General features: G+C 43.3%; 1 protein-coding gene across 38 annotated transcripts in view; it reads right to left on the bottom strand.

Annotated features, from left to right (window-relative positions):
- DOCK9 (dedicator of cytokinesis 9) overlaps window positions 1-17,378 on the bottom strand; it is a 325,197-nt gene that overhangs the window by 153,381 nt on the left and 154,438 nt on the right. For all 38 annotated transcript variants that reach the window (XR_011378719.1, XM_070048669.1, XM_070048650.1 and 35 more), the window contains exon 3: window positions 1,927-2,016. Coding sequence is in view for 37 of the 38 variants with exons in the window: in XM_070048669.1 (XP_069904770.1) it covers window positions 1,927-2,016 (90 nt within the window). In the remaining variant the exon portion in view is untranslated. The remainder of the gene's footprint in view (window positions 1-1,926; window positions 2,017-17,378) is intronic.

The raw sequence follows: 17,378 nt of genomic DNA, 5'->3' as shown, positions 1-17,378 counted from the left end.
ACCCATGTGGAAGACCTGAGGGAGCTTCAGGATCCTGGCTTCAGCCTGGTCCAGCCCCAGCCATTGTGGACACCTGGGGAGTGAAAACAGTAGTGTGTCTCTGTCTCTCCCTCTCTCTCTTTCTGCTTTTCAAGTAAATAAATCTTAAAACACACACAGAAACACACATCATACACACACAAATAAGTAGATGCTTGAATAACATGAAAGCACTAATGGAACATATCATTTTTAATATCTTAGAAAAGATGGGAAATCAAAGTAATTTTAACTTTCAAATATTTTAAATGATAAGGTCTTTCAAAAAAAAATAGGTACCCACGTTAAGTATACTTAAGCAGTCATAGTTGACTGTCAATAGCAGGCTAAATTCTAAGGACGAAGCACTGAATAAGGCAATAAATCCAAATCCCTTCCTAGGATATATAAAGTCTAGGAGCCAACAGGCTCCATCAAGAATCTTGGCTGAAGAACTGCACCTCCAAACAGGAACATGACCAGCTGGTTACATGAGGAACAGTTCAAACTTAGGAAATTCAGTGATATTTTGAAGCTACACTCAGAGTTTTGAAGTTTTTGGTTTTTTGTTTTTAAGCCACTAGATCATTCTTCTCTGGAAAGGAAGTGATATTTCCCTCCACCCAAGTGGAAAGGTCCCAAAAGAGTTCAGCTCTGTTGGCTCCAGTACCATAAAGTGAAGCATCTACTGCTCAAGCTACAGTGATTAAAGAACGTGAAGGAAAGTTATCCTCAAACACCACATTTTCTTAATCGATGGAGAGATTGTTAGCAATTAATAATTCTGCCACACGCTCAACAGATTTTTTTCTGCAAGAGACCAGACGTTGAATATTTTTGGATTTGTGGTTCATGTTATCTCTGCTGCAACTATTCAGCTCTGAGTTGTATTGTGACAATAGCCATAGGCAATATGTAAACAAGTGGGCTGTATTATAATAAAACTTTATCTATAGAAAAGGTTGCAGGTCAGATTTTGGCTGTAGGTCATAGTTTGCCTACCTCCTGCTTTTAAAGGAACAGTTAAAATCCCATAATCATATCCGGCTGCACTTGTCTGGCATTAAGTTAACTAATACAGTGGCAAAATGGGTAAGGCAGGAGATTTCCTCTTCAGAAGAACAAGAATACTTCAAAATTTTTAAATATGTATTTAATTTTTCAAAAATCTAAAGTAAAACTAAGTATTATTTAATTGGTCTTTGCTCAAAAGTACAGAGCATCCTTGTAGCATGCAATTTCATTGAGGAGCGTATTTATCATCTAAATATTGACTAGAAAAGTGAGGATTAAAACTCGTTATTTTTAAGTGACGAAGCACTTCAAGGAAATCAAAATACCTGGAATAACAAACACCCTGGCCCGGGCTGGGGGTGGCGCGGACAAGTAACCTTGACTGAAATAATCTCCCTTTCCTCCACAACAAGATAATGTTATCTACATTCAACCAACAGTCATACAGTCACACAGTGACGAGCCTCTGCTCATTGCCACCAGCCACTTCGTGCATATTAAACTAGTCTTGAAAATAACCTGCAAATATGAAGACATGAGTGAACACATACATGAGTGTGCTGTCACTATTTAAAGTAAATACTGATAAAATCAATATCAAATCATCTGATAGAGATTTCAGGTGAATTCATTTACAAGTCACTCTTTATACTAAGCCTATGAGATAAATTCTGTCAAACTCATTTTTTTTAAGTCAGAAATTACCCCAGGGGAAATTTCTGTCCAAGTTTCAGAATTTGAAATCTAATGCTATTCTCCTATTTCAACGTCTATCATAAAAAAGAACAATTACTTCTTTGACACTTCCTTGAAAACACTACATTTAAAGACTGGGGTAAGGAAACTGGAGGAAAATTACTTTAAAATGTAAGCTAATGTAGAAAGAAGCCTGACCTCTGTGACGAATAAGCTGTGTGCTTCCTCTTGCGCGTTCACGGGAACTGTGGAGCGCAGGTACCGCCCCTGTCGTCTCAGGATGGCTGTCTGCAAACAAAAGCACACGGGAAGCCTAGGTTAAGTGCAGCTGGAAGGCACCTACCTCAGAGTGCAGCACAGTGCCCTGCAGCAGGGCCGGCACCCCAGGGCCCTGTCAATGTCCACCAACAGGCTCTTCAGGTCACACACAACACACCCCACCCGGTACCCTAACCTTCCAAAGCCCATCTGGATAACAATCCCTTTCTGGATCAGGGACCCAATTATCCCCTCCAGGACTTTCTGCTCCTCTACCCCAAGGCAGAGTAGAGGGCCCCTCCATGGTTCCTAACATCCCACCCCCTTGATTAATTTCCACTATATAGCCTTTTATCTCCCTTAATTGCCTGTTTTTACTACATAAAATAAAAGTATGCATAACATACATTTACCACCTTAGCATCCAGAGGCATTAAGTGCATTCAGTGGTTGTAAAACCATGGCCACCGCCCCTCTGTTAATTGTCATTTACATCTGGTTCTTGATCACTGCCACAGCCTTGGTGCCTAAGAGCACAGATTCACACACACAGACAAGCTGCTCAGGCAGCAGTCATTGAGGAATCTATGAACCGTGAGTGCTACGTTCCCTTTGCTGGACACTAGAACCGTTCTTGAGAGAAAAAAAAAAAAAAAGATTTATTTATTTATTTGAAAGTCAGAGTTACAGAAAGAGAGAGAGGCAGAAAGAGGTCTTCCATCTGCTGGTTCACTCCCCAAATGGCCTCAACAGGCAAGGCTGGGCCAGGCTGAAGCCAGGAGCCAGGAGCTCCATCCCAGACTCCCATGTGGGTGCAGGGGCCCAAGGACGTGGGTAATCTGTTGCTGCTTTCCCAGACACATTACAGGGAGCTGGATTGGAAATGGAGCAGCTGGAACTAGAACCAGCAACCGTATGGAATGCTGGCACTGCAAGTGGGAGCTTTTACCCACTATGCCACAGTGCTGGCCCCTAGAACTGTTCTTATTTCATGAAGTTTAAATGTTGACTTTAAATAATAAAAAGATTTTAAGATATCAGAACATCTACCCCACTAATTGGGATTCAGGTTTCAGAAAATGTTTTTTTCTCCCATGGACTGTAATCCTTGGGTACTACTAACAGATCATCAAAACAATACGAAACGTTTTCCTAACACAATCTATCTTCTTGTCTCTTCAAGGCTAGTTACTAAGCTAGGATCTTGGGACAGCTGCTTCTCTTCTTCTGCCTTGATGGGAGGCAGCTTCCCGCTCCAGCCCATGTATTCTGTGGACAGCTTAAATTTATTGCCTGCCCACATTTTCTTCCTTTTGCGTCTACTTCATTTATGTTTATTCTTTCTTGCACTGTGTCCATCTTTGAAAGTAACTTAAAGCCTATTTTTAGCATCAGTCTTCCTTATCTTAAAGGCAGAGAAGGGAGGAATTTTGTTGTCCAGATGAATTATTCATTACTCAGCCTGTGGGAGGGAGGGCTTGCAAGGCTCTTGGTCCTGGTTTCATTGTGAATATTACAAGCCTCTATTACACACCTGTTTTCATGAAATGCCACAGAAATAAGTGACCACAAGCCTGGGAGAGAGTTACAATAAAAAGCCACAAAGGAGCATACCCGATAATAGTGGAAATTGTCAAAATTGTTATAAATTAAGGGTAGGTATTTGGCCTAGCAGTTAAGATACTGGTTAAGATACCTGTATCTCACATCAGAGTAACTGGTTTGATTCCCAACTCTGGCTCCCAGATTCCAGCTTCCTGTTAATGCCGACCCAGGGAAGAAGTCATGATGGCTCACACAACTGGGCTCCTGTCACACACGTGGGAGATCGGGATTAAGCCAGCTTCAGCCTGGCCCACTTCTGGCTATTGCTGGCATTTGGCTCTTTTTTTTATCTCCCTTTCAAATTAAAAGGTGCTATCATTAAAGGGAAATTATTTATGAAATTCTGTATAGTTTTAAAAAAGGATATTTTCTATATCCTCATTGTGCCCTCTTGATTTATCTGGGTCTTTTAAGACTTTTGAAATTAATTATACTTAAACACTCATAAGAGGCCAACACTGTGGAATTGTAGGTAAAGCAGTTGACTACAACACAGGCATCCCATATGGGTGCTGGTTCAATTCCCAGCTGCTCCACTTCCAATCAGCTCTCTGCTAATGGTCTGGGAAAGCAGCAGAAAATGGCCCAATACTTGGGCTCCTGCACTTGGGAGACCTGGAAGAAGCTCCTGCCTCCTGGCTTCGGCAACCATTTGGGGAGTGAACCAGCAGATGCAAGATCTCTAACTCTGTGTCTGTCCTTCTGTCTCTGTAACTCTGCCTTTCAAATAAAATCTTATAAAAAGAAAAAAAATTCATTAAATGGCTCAGATCAAGAAAAGGGACTATCAGAGCCATTTGCAGCCCATTTCTGATTGTAGCACAAGAAAAGTTTACTACAGATTTGCCCAGCATAATTACCAATTTTTCCAAACACTTCTCTGGTGAGAAAAATAATAGGAACTAATCATTTATCAAAATGCCATTATGTTCCAACTTGAAAAAGAAAACAGCTTTAGATCATTAAAGAGAGACTTGAATTTTAACAGATCAAAGAGCAGAATGTTCCTCATTTCTTTTAAAGATTTATTTATTTATTTGAAAGTCAGAGTTACAGAAAGAAAGGGAGAGACAGAGAGAAAGAGATTCTCCAAGCACAGCTTCACTCTCCAGATGGCCACAACCACCAGGGCTGTGCCAGGAGCCAGGACCCTCACCTGGGTCTCGCAGGTAGCTGGGCCATCTTCTGCTGCCTCCCCCAGGCCATCAGCAGGGGGCTGGATAAGAAATGGAGCAGCCGGGACACAAACTGGTGCCCACATGGGGTACTGGCCTCACACGCTACAGCTTTGCCTGCTATGTCATAATGCCAACCCCATGGTCCTCATCTTTAACTCAGGTTTACACGTTAATAATCACTGATCAATTTTTAACTTTGATTTTGACACACTTTCCTGACCAGACTGAGCCCATGTGCTTCCTTCAGAGATTTCATCTAAACAGCAAGGTTTGTTTCTTTAGCATGTATCCTAGTTTAACTGCTACTTTTATGTGTATGTCTTCACTCACATAATGTTAACTCTGTTTCAGAAAACCTCCAGGTGGCTGCAACCTTCCCCTCACATGTGTGTTGCTTTTCACACACCAAAGGTAGAAGCTATTTCCTTCCCTGTGAACCTGGGCTGTGCCAATAAAATGAGGGAGAAGGGACAGTGAGTCAGTTCCCTCCCTAGACTTTAGGAAAACTGGCAGCTCCCACCTTCTCCTTCATGCAAGTCATCATCATATAAAGAATTCTCTTATCTTCAGACCATGGTGGAAGGAAGTTCTAGCCAGACATATGGAGAAGCCATGTTCACAGAGAAAGAACCAGTCTCCAGCTGGTTTCAGCCAACCCAGAAAAGGTAGCACAATAAGAGTGAAGAAGCCATCTAGGACCTCCCAACCTACACAAACAGTAAGTGAAGCAGAAGAACCAGCCAGCTCAACTATGAACAGATTTCAGAACTGTGAGAAGTAATAAATTATTCTTCCTTAATAGGCTTTGACATGGTTTACTGCACAACAACAGATAACTTAAAGAACACTGTAATGGGGCAGGCATTGTGATATAGTGGGTTAAGTCACCACTTGGGATGCCCCCATCCCAAATCATAGTGCTGGTTCAAGTCCTGCCTACTCCACATCTAACCCAGCTCCATAAAGCACCCAGGGAGCAGCAGACAATGGCTCAGTTGAGTTTCTGCAACCCACATGGGAGACCCAGATGGACTTCCTGGCTACTGGCTCCAACCTGGCACAGCCTCAGTTGTTGTGGCCATTTGAGGAGTGAACCAGTGGATGGAAAATATGTCTCTCTCTCTCCTTCTGAGTGTGAGTGTGTGTGTGCACATGTGCATGGTGGTGGTGGTGGTAGTGTTGGTGGTGGTGATGGGGGTCTGTATGTCATTTTATCTTTCAAATAAATAAATCTTTTAAAAAAGGACACTGGTTCATCAACTGACGACTATATAAAGAAAATATGGTATACATACATGATGGAATGCTCCTCAGCCATGAAAAAGAATGAATCCTGTCTTTTGCAACAAAATTCATGTAACTGGAGACCATTATGCTGAGTGAAATAAACTAGACTCAAAAAGACAAATACCATGTCTTCTCTGATTTGTGGTAGCTAATATATAGAGCACCCCAAAAAATAATGTATGAGTGAAATTGACATCTTAAGATTTGATTATTATTTATAGCCCTTGTCTATACTTCTTTAGAACAGTGATCCTTCTACTCCCACGCCCCCCAGAAAAGAATCAAAGCAAATAAATATAGGGAGAATGATAAAACTAGAGCACCATTTCACAATATCCAATTAAATAATGCATCTAGACAAAGCCATCAATAGATGTTAAAATTCTTAGGTGAAAATTTGATAGGGAATTTTACAAGGGATGAATGGCATTTAAGTTAATCACTATTATTACCAATAAATCTTTACAATATAACCTAATACAATGCATCTATTGATGGAATGCAACGAGATGATCAATAAGATGCTCCCAGACCTGCCTACAGGTAATTCAGAAATACAATAAGAGAGAATCATGCTATACAATATGAAGGGAATGCAGCCAGTGAAAACTGGAATGTGTGAGATTCTACAGGATAAATGCAACAGTTTCATAACATGCAAAGGGAGGAGAGAGAATGAGGAAACAATCATATCATTAAAAGAGATACAAGAAATGTATCAGCCAAATGAAATCTGTGGAGCATATTTGGACTATGGTCTCAATTAAACTATTGTAGAAAGATGTACTAGGTATCATTTAATTTTTTGAAGTTATATTGTGACACTGGGTGAGACACTTTTATTATTATTTCCTTAATTTTCTTATCTGGTAGGGATATACTATGAAGCATTTAAATGTTGAAGTAATGTGATGTCTAGGGTTTACTTTAAAACATTCCAGAAAAACACAGTACATTTAGGGGATTGATGAAACAATATGAACAGAAAGTTGATCTTTGCTGAAGCTTGTTTATAGGCACATGGGAATTTACTGATTATTCTACTTCTACATACTTCTAAATACACTTGAAAATTTTTATAATAAGAAGTTATACATTAGTATAGGCACATGGGAATTTATTGATTATTCTACTTCTACATACTTCTAAATACACTTGAAAATTTTTATAATAAAAAGTTATACATTAGAGGCGGCATTGTGGCTTGCCGGGCAAAGCCACCACCTGCAGTGCTGGCATCCCATAAGGGCACCGGTTCAAAACCCGGCTGCTCCACTTCCAATGCAGCTCTCTGCTATGGCCTGGGAGGGCAGTGGAGGATGGCCCAAGTCCTTGGGCCCCTGCAACCACAGGGGAGACCTGGAGGAAACTCCTAGCTCCTGGCTTCAAATCAGCACAGCTCCGGCTTTTGCAGCCACATGGGGAGTGAACCAGCGGATGGAAGACCTCTCTCTCTCTCTCTCTACCTCTCCTTCTCTATGTAACTTTGCCTTTCAAATAAATAAATAAATCTTTTTAAAAAAAGTTATACATTAAAAAAAGAGGACATTGTAAGAGACTAGGAACATCTCCAAATAACAGCACTGAGGAATCCTTCCATTCTCATGAAAATGCACTTCAACTACTAGTTACAGTACAGTGCACAGAAACACTCGGGAGATGCCTATTTCACTTCTACTTAGCCAGGGCCCTAAAAGAGGTCACATACAATAAGAGAAGGTTATCTGTTGGACTTCAGAGTACACCACAGTGTCTTCTCTTCAGGAAAAATATTCAGCTGATCATTTGAGGGCTCAGCATGAATATTACTTTATCAGTGTATGCATCCAAACCTTTAATGGCTCCCTACTTTCTGCTAGAATCAGACTAGAGACTGGAGGCTCAAGTTCATATAAAGCTCAGAGTCCCATGGAAGAGGATAAGGAGGGACTGAATGACTAGAATGTGGTTTGTACTACAGAAGGGTATAGGGAAACAGCACAGACACACTGGATGGTAAGAAAGAAAAGAGGGGGTTCTAAAATCGAAAGAGAAGAGAGGACATCAGGAAAAAGTATGCTGAGGGAGAGACACTAAGATAAGTTGCAAAGGATGAATACAAGTTGTATTCGGTACAACTGAAGAAAACCCAGAAAGAAGCTTTCCCTTGGGAAGTTAAAAAAGTAAAATCAAGGGGCCGGCGTCATGGCGCATTAGGTTAATCCTCCGCCTGTGGTGCCGGCAAGCCATATGGGCGCCGGTTCTAGTCCCGGTTGCTCCTCTTGTAGTCTAGCTCTCTGCTGTGGCCTGGGACAGCAGTGGAGGATGGCTCAAGTACTTAGGCCCCTGCACCCGCATGGGAGACGGGGAGGAAGCATCTGGGTCCCAGCTTTGGATCAGCACAGTTCCGGCGGTTGTGGCCACTTGGGAAGTGAACCAATGGAAGGAAGACCTTTCTCTCTCTCTCCCTCTCTCTCTCTCTCTCTCTCTGTAACTCTACCTGTCAAATAAATTATAAAAAAAAAAAAGTAAAATCAAGACATAATAAATGAGATCCTTTGACCTAGAACTAAACATATATCCCATATCAAAGGAAAATCTGTCTGGTTCTCTAATTAGCCTTGAATAAAGCACTAAAGTCCCACCAACCTACAACCTAGTCAATAGTTTTAACTCATTTGGAATAAGAATGGGCCAACGGACAGACCGAGTTTGTGTGGCTGGAGCAGTGTCTTAAGAATCTGTATTATTCTTTAAAAGGAAAGGCTGGGACACCCCCCCCCCCCCCGGGGCGGGGGTACTACAGGACTTGGAACCAATAAGGCAGTCACCACTTGGTGCTACCAATTGGCAAAGTCTTCCCATTCTTAGACCTTGCTCTGAGTCCAATCCACTGAGTCACTTGTTTATCTATAACATGTTCTCAGTTAGACTTTGCTACTGGGAGAAAATGCACAACCAATGAAGATATTACATGTGCTTGTTAATTCTATTTCTCAATGCACATTAATAAAATTATATTCTGGTTTGTTCTTCTGAGGTATTGGCTGCTACAAGTCAATTCCCCTGAGCCTAGACCACTCTGGTCATAATGACTTGCAAAGCTGAGATCTGATCCTGTACCAAGGTGACCTTAAAACCACCCCCACCACCACCACCGCCATAATCTGCCTCAATAGCTAGGCAATCTCTGACCCCATCATCCAAAACTCTCCCACAGGCAGATGCCCTTCTTGCACCTACCAGACTGTAAATTCCTTTGATGACAAGAGACATATCTTTCCTTCTGCATCTCTGTTCTGAGTATTCAATAAATGTTTCAAGAATGAGTGCATAAAAGAGTCAATGGAGACAAAAATAGGAACCTACCAGTACCTATGCATGACTTGCATGTAAGGTTTTATTTCCTCTATTATTAATACAACAAGATGTCTGATCCATTACAGAAATGGACAAGGGAGGACTCTAGCATAAGTGAATCTTCCATTTTAATTTCTCCATGGATTTTATGTATTAAAAGTCACATTTAGATAATAGCCTACTTTATGGCAAAACTGATTCACATTAAACTTCCGTGGTTTTTTTCTGGCTTATAATAGAGTCTAAGTCAATACCAGGAGATTTGTACTCACTCATTAGTAATAAAGCCCTTGTCAACAATGAACTAAAATGTTTTTTACATGGCTGCAGTGTTCTTTCTTGCATGAAGACAAGAACCCCATAGCTTCCACGGCTCTTATCTCCGGTGACAGAATCATCATTGGGATAGAAATCTCAGCACAAAACACAATTCACAAATAAAAGCCCTCTTCTAGCTACTTTGAAATATTCTCTATTACTTTCAGGAAATACTATTTAAGTTAAACACTGGTAGTCTTTGACACAGAAACCCGAGTGAACGTGGCCAAGCATGGATGGCTAGGAGTCTTGGGAGGAGATGCACAGAGTAACTGAAAAGGAAGAGAAAGTGGGAAGGACACACAGCGAGGAAGGGCGCGCACACTCTGGAGAGCCCCGCTCACTCTCTACGGCACTTTGAAAAATATATACATAGAAGAAGCTGAAAAGTGCTGAGCTGCCCCCACACCAAGAGTCAAACTTACAACTGCTTCCAGGCTGCTTTGGAATGACATATTTCAAACTTTAAAAACACTTTTGTCTCAACTGAGATGATTCCCTCTCAAAGCTGGGATGAGTGTGGCAGTGGCTCCGAGCCATAGTGGAAAGCAGGGAGCCAGGGAGGGCTACCCAGAGGCAGCACACAGAGGTGCCACGTTCCTCACCTGGCTCAAAGCCTGGCCTTCCAGGCAGTTCTCGTCCCTTCTTCATCCTCACTGCGCCTGCCTCCTGGCTGCCTGCAACCCTGGCTCTCCAGCTCAACTTGGAATCCCCTCTGCTGACTCTGGTCCTACGTCTGCCTGGCCAGGTCTCTGCCTTAACCTCACTGAAGCTGGGGAAACTGACATGCTCATGTTTCCAACCACGAGAAATGTGAAGCGAATCATTTCATTAAACTTCCCGTGGAAGAACTGGAGATGTGATACTGGAAGGAGTTTTGAATGGAGAGCCAGGAAACCCGAGCCCCCTCTGAGCTCTGCCTCTTATTAGCTGTGCAATCGTGGGGGAAGTCTGGATTTTCCACATCCATGAGAGAGAGTCCTCTAGGATCTCTAGGCTTCCTCTGAGGTTTGAGAATTCCACAGTTGTGTGAACATGGAATTCCAAGTCCACCTCTTTCAAACAGTTTATCTGACTGGTAGCAACTGAAATATAACTGGCATAAATATAACCGGGAAACTGAAATATAAAAGGCTTCCATCCAGAAAAAAGAAATACTGCATTTGCTTTGGTTGACATTTGTTATACTCTGCTGTTTTCTTTATGGAGAGAATTGCTGGATTAAAAGAAAGGGAAGATTTACTAAATACATTTAAATAAATATAGTTGTATTAACAAAGTCATGCTTTCATACCATCATTATTTTTCTAAACCTCTCAATTCACACGGCACTGGATTTTTTATTAATCACTGTACAATGGGTATTAAACTATAATAAAACAATCCTCTTAATTCCTGGTGGGAAGTACGTATATCCACCAGGCATTTAAAATACCATATTTTACAACATCTGAACAAAAAGACTGAAACAAAAGGCCCAGCCTTCCCCAGGGAGCACTTGAACAATGAGCTGAAGACCACATCCCAGAGAAGTGGGTGGGCTACAGGGATCAGTGACAGAGCCTCCCCCTCTCCTCTGTTCAAAGGAACAAGGAACTGGGAGTGCCCTCCCTCTGACAGCAAAACAAACATCAGGGCCGGCCCCAGAGGGAATGTGAGCTTTCAGCCAGGAAGAGATGGGGAGGAAATGGCAGCATCTCCCGGGGCCTCCTTAGGATGTGACCTGAGGACAGCAGGGCCCACTGGCCAGAGACAAGAGGATGCTCTGTTCTCGGAGGGAACTGTCAGTGAGATCAGGGCTGCTGCCCTGGGAGAGCAAAGGGCATGTGTATAGGTTCCTGGGTCTTACCTCTAAGATGAGCTACTTTCTGAGACTAGGGACCACCTGGAGTCAGGTGGAAGTGGCCCCAAGGCCCACACAGAGCACCTGCTTGCCAAAATAGCCCACAGCAGCCTGAGAGCCCGGTCAACACTGGCTAAAATGGCGACACTCTCTCCTCTTTCTGATCCCCTAGAAAGCATCCCATACTTGTGCTTATTTCTGAGTTTGTTTTCACTTACTTAGTAGAACTATACCTTCAAAGCACTGAGGACTTGTTACGCATTTGTCAGAAAAGCTGTACTTTAATCCACTAGAACAGCCCTCAGAAAGGGTGGAGTTGCAGGGAAAGGGGAGGAAGTGGATGCAGCCATAAAGCAAAGCCCAGCAAGTCCGAGTGACATCAGGCTCTTTAACATGCTTCAGGCCTGGCCCGGCTCCCTCATAAATGATAAACCCCAGGTTGAATTTTATTGTGCTCAGCTGGGCCAAATGGCCAGCATCCACTTCAATGTTCTAAAGTTATCTCCACTTTCAAACCACTCCCTGTTAGATGGATGGCTCCAATAGCTCCTTCCCTTCATCTCCACGGCTGAGCCAAACTGCATGGTGCCTTGCGTGTCTGCTGAGTTATGTCCCACTGATAGCTGCTGGGAACCCCACTTGGCTGCACTGATCTGTACATTAAATGCTTCATTTTCAGCACAATATTAAACACTGCTATTGGACAACGCCAGGGACTGCGCTGCCAACTCACTGAGCACAGAGGTGATGGGGCCTTTCCAAGTATCTGGCAGATGCAAGGCTTCAGAGCACATGACTTGCTTTTTGAGAGGGTTCAGCACCAGGCTGGGCTGGAAACTAACATTCACACAGGGCGTTCCCACATTTCACCTCATAGTTCATGTCTTGGCAGCTAACCCACAGTGTCTATTAACGTCAGACAATTCCATTGGAAGGGAAGCAGTTGCCTGAGGATTCTCAATGTTTAATTTGGTAATAATCAGGAAAAATGAACAACACATGGGACAGGACAAGGATCTGGAGAAGGAATTCCATTTAGGTTTCTTGGGGAGATTTAATGAGAAACAACTCCCAAAAAGCTAATTACAACATTGCAAGGGCTGAACCTTGATATGGGCAGGGCAATGCACATTTCTCCTGGACTTTCTGAGCCTTGGCTCACCTAACGGAGGTTGTACAAACCCCCTCTTGAGGGTAGGTAGGGTTTTCTCTACCTGCTGCTCCCTGCTCACTGCATGGTCCTCAAAGCTTCCTCATTAACGGTCTTTCTCACTCAGCATCACCCTTCACCCTGTGTGACAGCAAGGATGCTCCCTGAGGTACCCATGACAACACTCCAATCTGCGGCACTCACATAAACCACAGTGCAGCGCCCTATCTGCAATGCCAGCACTCTCCATCCTTCTTACAATCTCTGTTCAGCTGCCAGTCATCTCTCCAAGACTCACATCCCATACCATCAGCCTAAGCTTAAATTCTTCCAATGACTCCTCACTGCTGCCACAATGAAACCCAAACTTCTTACATGACCTAAGCCCTTTCACAGCACACCGAATGGGCTCTTCTGGACTTCTGTCTTTCTCCAACCCTCCAGTAACATGAAGGATTCCAGATTCCCTAACACCCCAGGCCCCTTTGCCTGGCAGTGGAGTTGTGCATTCTGCCTTCTGGGCTCCTGCAGCACACTGTGCCTGATTAACACACATGCCACACTGCTGAACCTACTCAAAATCATTGCTGCATCTCCCACCAGATGTGAGAATGTGGCTAGTTAAGCTCCTTTGCTTACTCAACACCCAGGACAACACTTGGCACAAGGCAAATGTTTGTAGAATGCACGGGCACTTGAGGTTTAAAACTGAGGATCGAACTGTTTACATGTGAGATCACTAGGGTTCCCGACAGTATCTCAGCAACTGGGGCACTTCAGGTTGCTTCTACCACTAAATGTCTCGTTTCCTAAAATAGTCATATTTCAGTAGATCTGAGTGTCACGAAAATTTCATTTTGCAACCTTCTCAAATCCCCAAAATTGTACATTACATACCATGTAGTAAAATGTATTAATAAACATAGTAAATATAACTAAATATGTTAAATGTCCAGAACACTTAATGACTTAACTCATCAATTAAGCACATCATTTTGTTGTTTAAAGTTCATTTGAGGGAGAGCAAGAATGCTCCCTCATGGTCACTCATTCCACTAATGCCCACAATGACCAGGACCAGACCAGGCCAAACCAGAAGCTTGGAACTCAATACATGCTGCCGACATGGGTGGCAGGGATCCAATGACTTGAGTCACCACTGTTATCTTCCAGGATCTGCATTAACAGGAATCTGGAGTAAGGAGCCAAAGCTGGCTGTCAAACTTCCAGGCACTCTGATATGGGAGTTGGTATCTTAAGACTAGCCCAAACACTCACCCCAAGTACCTTTTTAAAAGAGATTTTGATTTGGGTTGTTTATGTTTGGTTTGATTTTACCAAGAACCAAGTTTTTAATCACTTCCTAAGTACTACCTCACAACTGAAAACAGCATAGGTATCTAGAAAACCAACAGTGGCCCGGTGGTCACTCAAGGCCAGGTGACAGGTCTGGCTTCCCTTCTATAAGAAATTCAGCCTGCTCCACACCATGTCACTTTGCAGCTAAAAACTGCCACCTTCAAAATTAGAATGATGCTACCTCAAGGACACAACGGAGGTGTAATAGGCTTCCGGGTCTCCCAGCTCCCTCCCGCAAGGCAGGGCAAAGAGCTCTTCTGATGGCAGTATCTCTGTGGACGCTTACACATCTGTAAGAATTCACATTTTAGGACAGATGTTATCCCTGAATTATAGATTAGGAAAAGTGAGTTTTAGGGAGGTTTGTCACCTAGCAAATGACCCAGAGTACTAAGCAACAACCTGACCCTAAAACTCCTGTGGTCAGATGACTAAATCTCGGGTCTTGCCACCACTACCCCCTATGTCTAGAGCATCCACCGTGCCTCTACTGGAACTCAATTCAGTGACATAACTTGAAGAAGGTATAAGAAGTATACTTTCATTTGTTTTCCAATGTTGTCTGTGTATGACTCTGGTTGTCTTTCTTCAGACCGAAATTTCAGTTGCTACAAGGACAATAATTTCATGCAAACACCTAGCATGGTGAATATGCTTCAAGTTAACACATGTTCATTATCTACATATTCCAATATGCCAACATTCTATCCTTTAAGGTCATGCCTCGGGAGGGCACATTTTCTCCTGTGTAAAGCTTCATTTATACAGAGGGAAATTTCATTCACATCCTTCCCTGATTTCATCAGCACCATGCTGGTCTTGTCGGAGCAGGGTTTCAGCTCCTGGGATGCCGTCCAAAGTCTTATTTCAAACACAGAGGAGCAGAGATTATGCTCTGCAGATAAAAGGTTAAAGCAGGTGGGAAAGGCCCTCTGGTGAACTTGCTCAATTTGTCCTCTTTAAATTTCACGCACACATTTGAATGTGATGTGGACTTAAGGCTGCCCAAAGCCACACTGGACACACTCAGCATCACCCAAGTTCTTCCAGGCAACCCTAGTTGAAAAACGCAGAGACATGGACATGAAAGGGCCCTTTGATTTGTAGGGACCATGAAGATTTTGGGCCTCATAAAAACATTAAATGGAACCTGATTATTCGGAGGCAAAACATGGATTTCTATTTCCTTCCTTCCCTCCCTCCCTTCCTTCGTTCCTTCCTTTCAAGATTTTATTTAGGGGCTGGCACTGTGGCGTAGCATCTAAAGCTGCCGTCTGCAATGTCAGCATCCCATATGGGCACCGGTTCAAGTCCCGGCTGCTCCACTTCTGATCCAATTCTCTGCTATGGCCTGGGAAAGCAGTAGAAGATGGCCCAAGTCCTTGGGCCCCTGCACTCATGTGGGAAGCCCTGGAGGAAGCTCCTGGCTCCTGACTTTGGATTGGTGCAGCTCTGGCTATTGCAGCCAAAAACTGGGGAGTGAACCACCAGATGGAAAACCTCTCTCTCTCTCTCTCTTTCTCTGCATCTCCCCTCTCTGTGTAACCCTGTCAAATAAATAAATAAATCTTAAAAAATATTTTATTTATTTATTGAGAAGCAGACGTATAGACAGAGAGAGGGAGAGATAGAGAGAGAGGTCTTTCATCCAGTGGTTCACTCCCCAATGACAGAGCTGTGCCAATCCGAAGCCAGGAGCCAGGAGCTTCTTCCAGTTCTCCCATGCAGGTGCAGGGGCCCAAGCACTTGGGCGATCTCCTACTGCTTTCCCAGGCCATAGCAGAGAGCTGGATCAGAAGAGGAGCAGCAGAGACAGGAACTGGTGCTCATAGGGGATGCTGGCATGACAGTTAGAGGTTTAGGCTACTACACCACAGCACCAGCCCAGATTTCTATTTTCTTGAAGGACTTGTTTTTTGTTTTAGTATATTTTTACACGCAAACATATTGTGTTTCCCTCTCTTCTACTTCCTAATTTGCCACCTTGTGATATGCTCTACAACCTCAAAGGCAGCTGATGGCAAGGTCTCAAATCCACCCATTTGTTCAATAAATAGAAAGTGCCTATCACAGATTAACCACTGTTGTAGGAACTCTGCCAAATACAATGATGAATTTTCAAAAACCTACAGTTTGCAATTTAAAAAGCAACTGTGGTTTTTCTAATCTCATGGTGATTTTATTTTCTATTTGCATAGGAAATAATAAGCAGCAGAAAGACATGCAATGAATTCCATGGATTTAGTATATCCTTCATAAATTGCCGTCTGCTTAACCCTAACTTAAGACACCACCTTCACTTTGTAGCTTCCTCTTGTCCGTGCCTGCTGGTCATCTTCAATAACCTGAGACATATCCATTCATCACACAGACAAATCTGTCCTTCCGCCCCTCATCACTTACAAGTATGGTCTTCATTTATTCATTTCTATCTATTATAAGATTTTTATCGTTCTCTCTGACCTAGTTAAAATGTGAGTTAAATGTTATTTAAAAGAGAGAGAGGGGAAGGAGGATGGAGAAGACGGAGGAAGGCAGGAGGAGAGCGTGACTTGACGTGGAGGAGCGCAACACAGGGGGACTCCTGGACTCAGCTGTTCCCTTTTATTCTACAGGACGAACAAAACCTCAGGTTCACCTCCTTGGCACAGGTAATGCTGCATATATGTGTTGTTCCATCTAGTCATTTATGTAGGTAGTCTCAACTCCCCATTTGACCCGAAGTTTTTCCTAAGCACTGCATGGAACAAAAAGTATGTCACACAGTGTCTGCTCATTTAAAAAAAAAGCCACTTTCCTCAACAGGCTGAGGAAAATATGAAGAAAATGATGACACACTTTGTAAACACAAAAACCAAGATGACAATCTTTTCTGTCATTACTGTTAGCAGGAGCCACCACAGTTCCACTGAGTCACCCCGCTCCTGAGGACCCTGTCACGTGGTATTCTGTGTGAGCCTGCGCCCCCCAACACAACACGATCAGTCATGTACCCTAGAGTCTTAGGCGTGTGGAGCATGGGGCCACGGCTGCCCACACACTCTCCCGACAGATGGGCCTCCTTTGCCTCCAACAGAGCATGGGGCTCCAGAGGTTCACCTTGGGATCAGCAAGGAAGGCGGCCAACCTGGGGAGCCGGCGCAGCTGAACCTCACTGAAAGACAGCGGGCTCAAGCTAGTCCCATTGCTAGCCTGTGTGCCTACCACTTCTGTTTAGAAAGGGTGGCACAAGTACAAAGCTAACAACGCTTCCTTGAGATGTTTTCCTGGCTGCCGCTCTCAACCCTGGTAGAGGAGCAATTTTCACCCTTAA

This window comes from Oryctolagus cuniculus, chromosome 9 (genome assembly GCF_964237555.1).
Source record: "Oryctolagus cuniculus chromosome 9, mOryCun1.1, whole genome shotgun sequence".
In the NCBI taxonomy this organism is placed as follows: domain Eukaryota; kingdom Metazoa; phylum Chordata; class Mammalia; order Lagomorpha; family Leporidae; genus Oryctolagus; species Oryctolagus cuniculus.
This window is presented reverse-complemented; position numbering and strand designations above follow the sequence as displayed.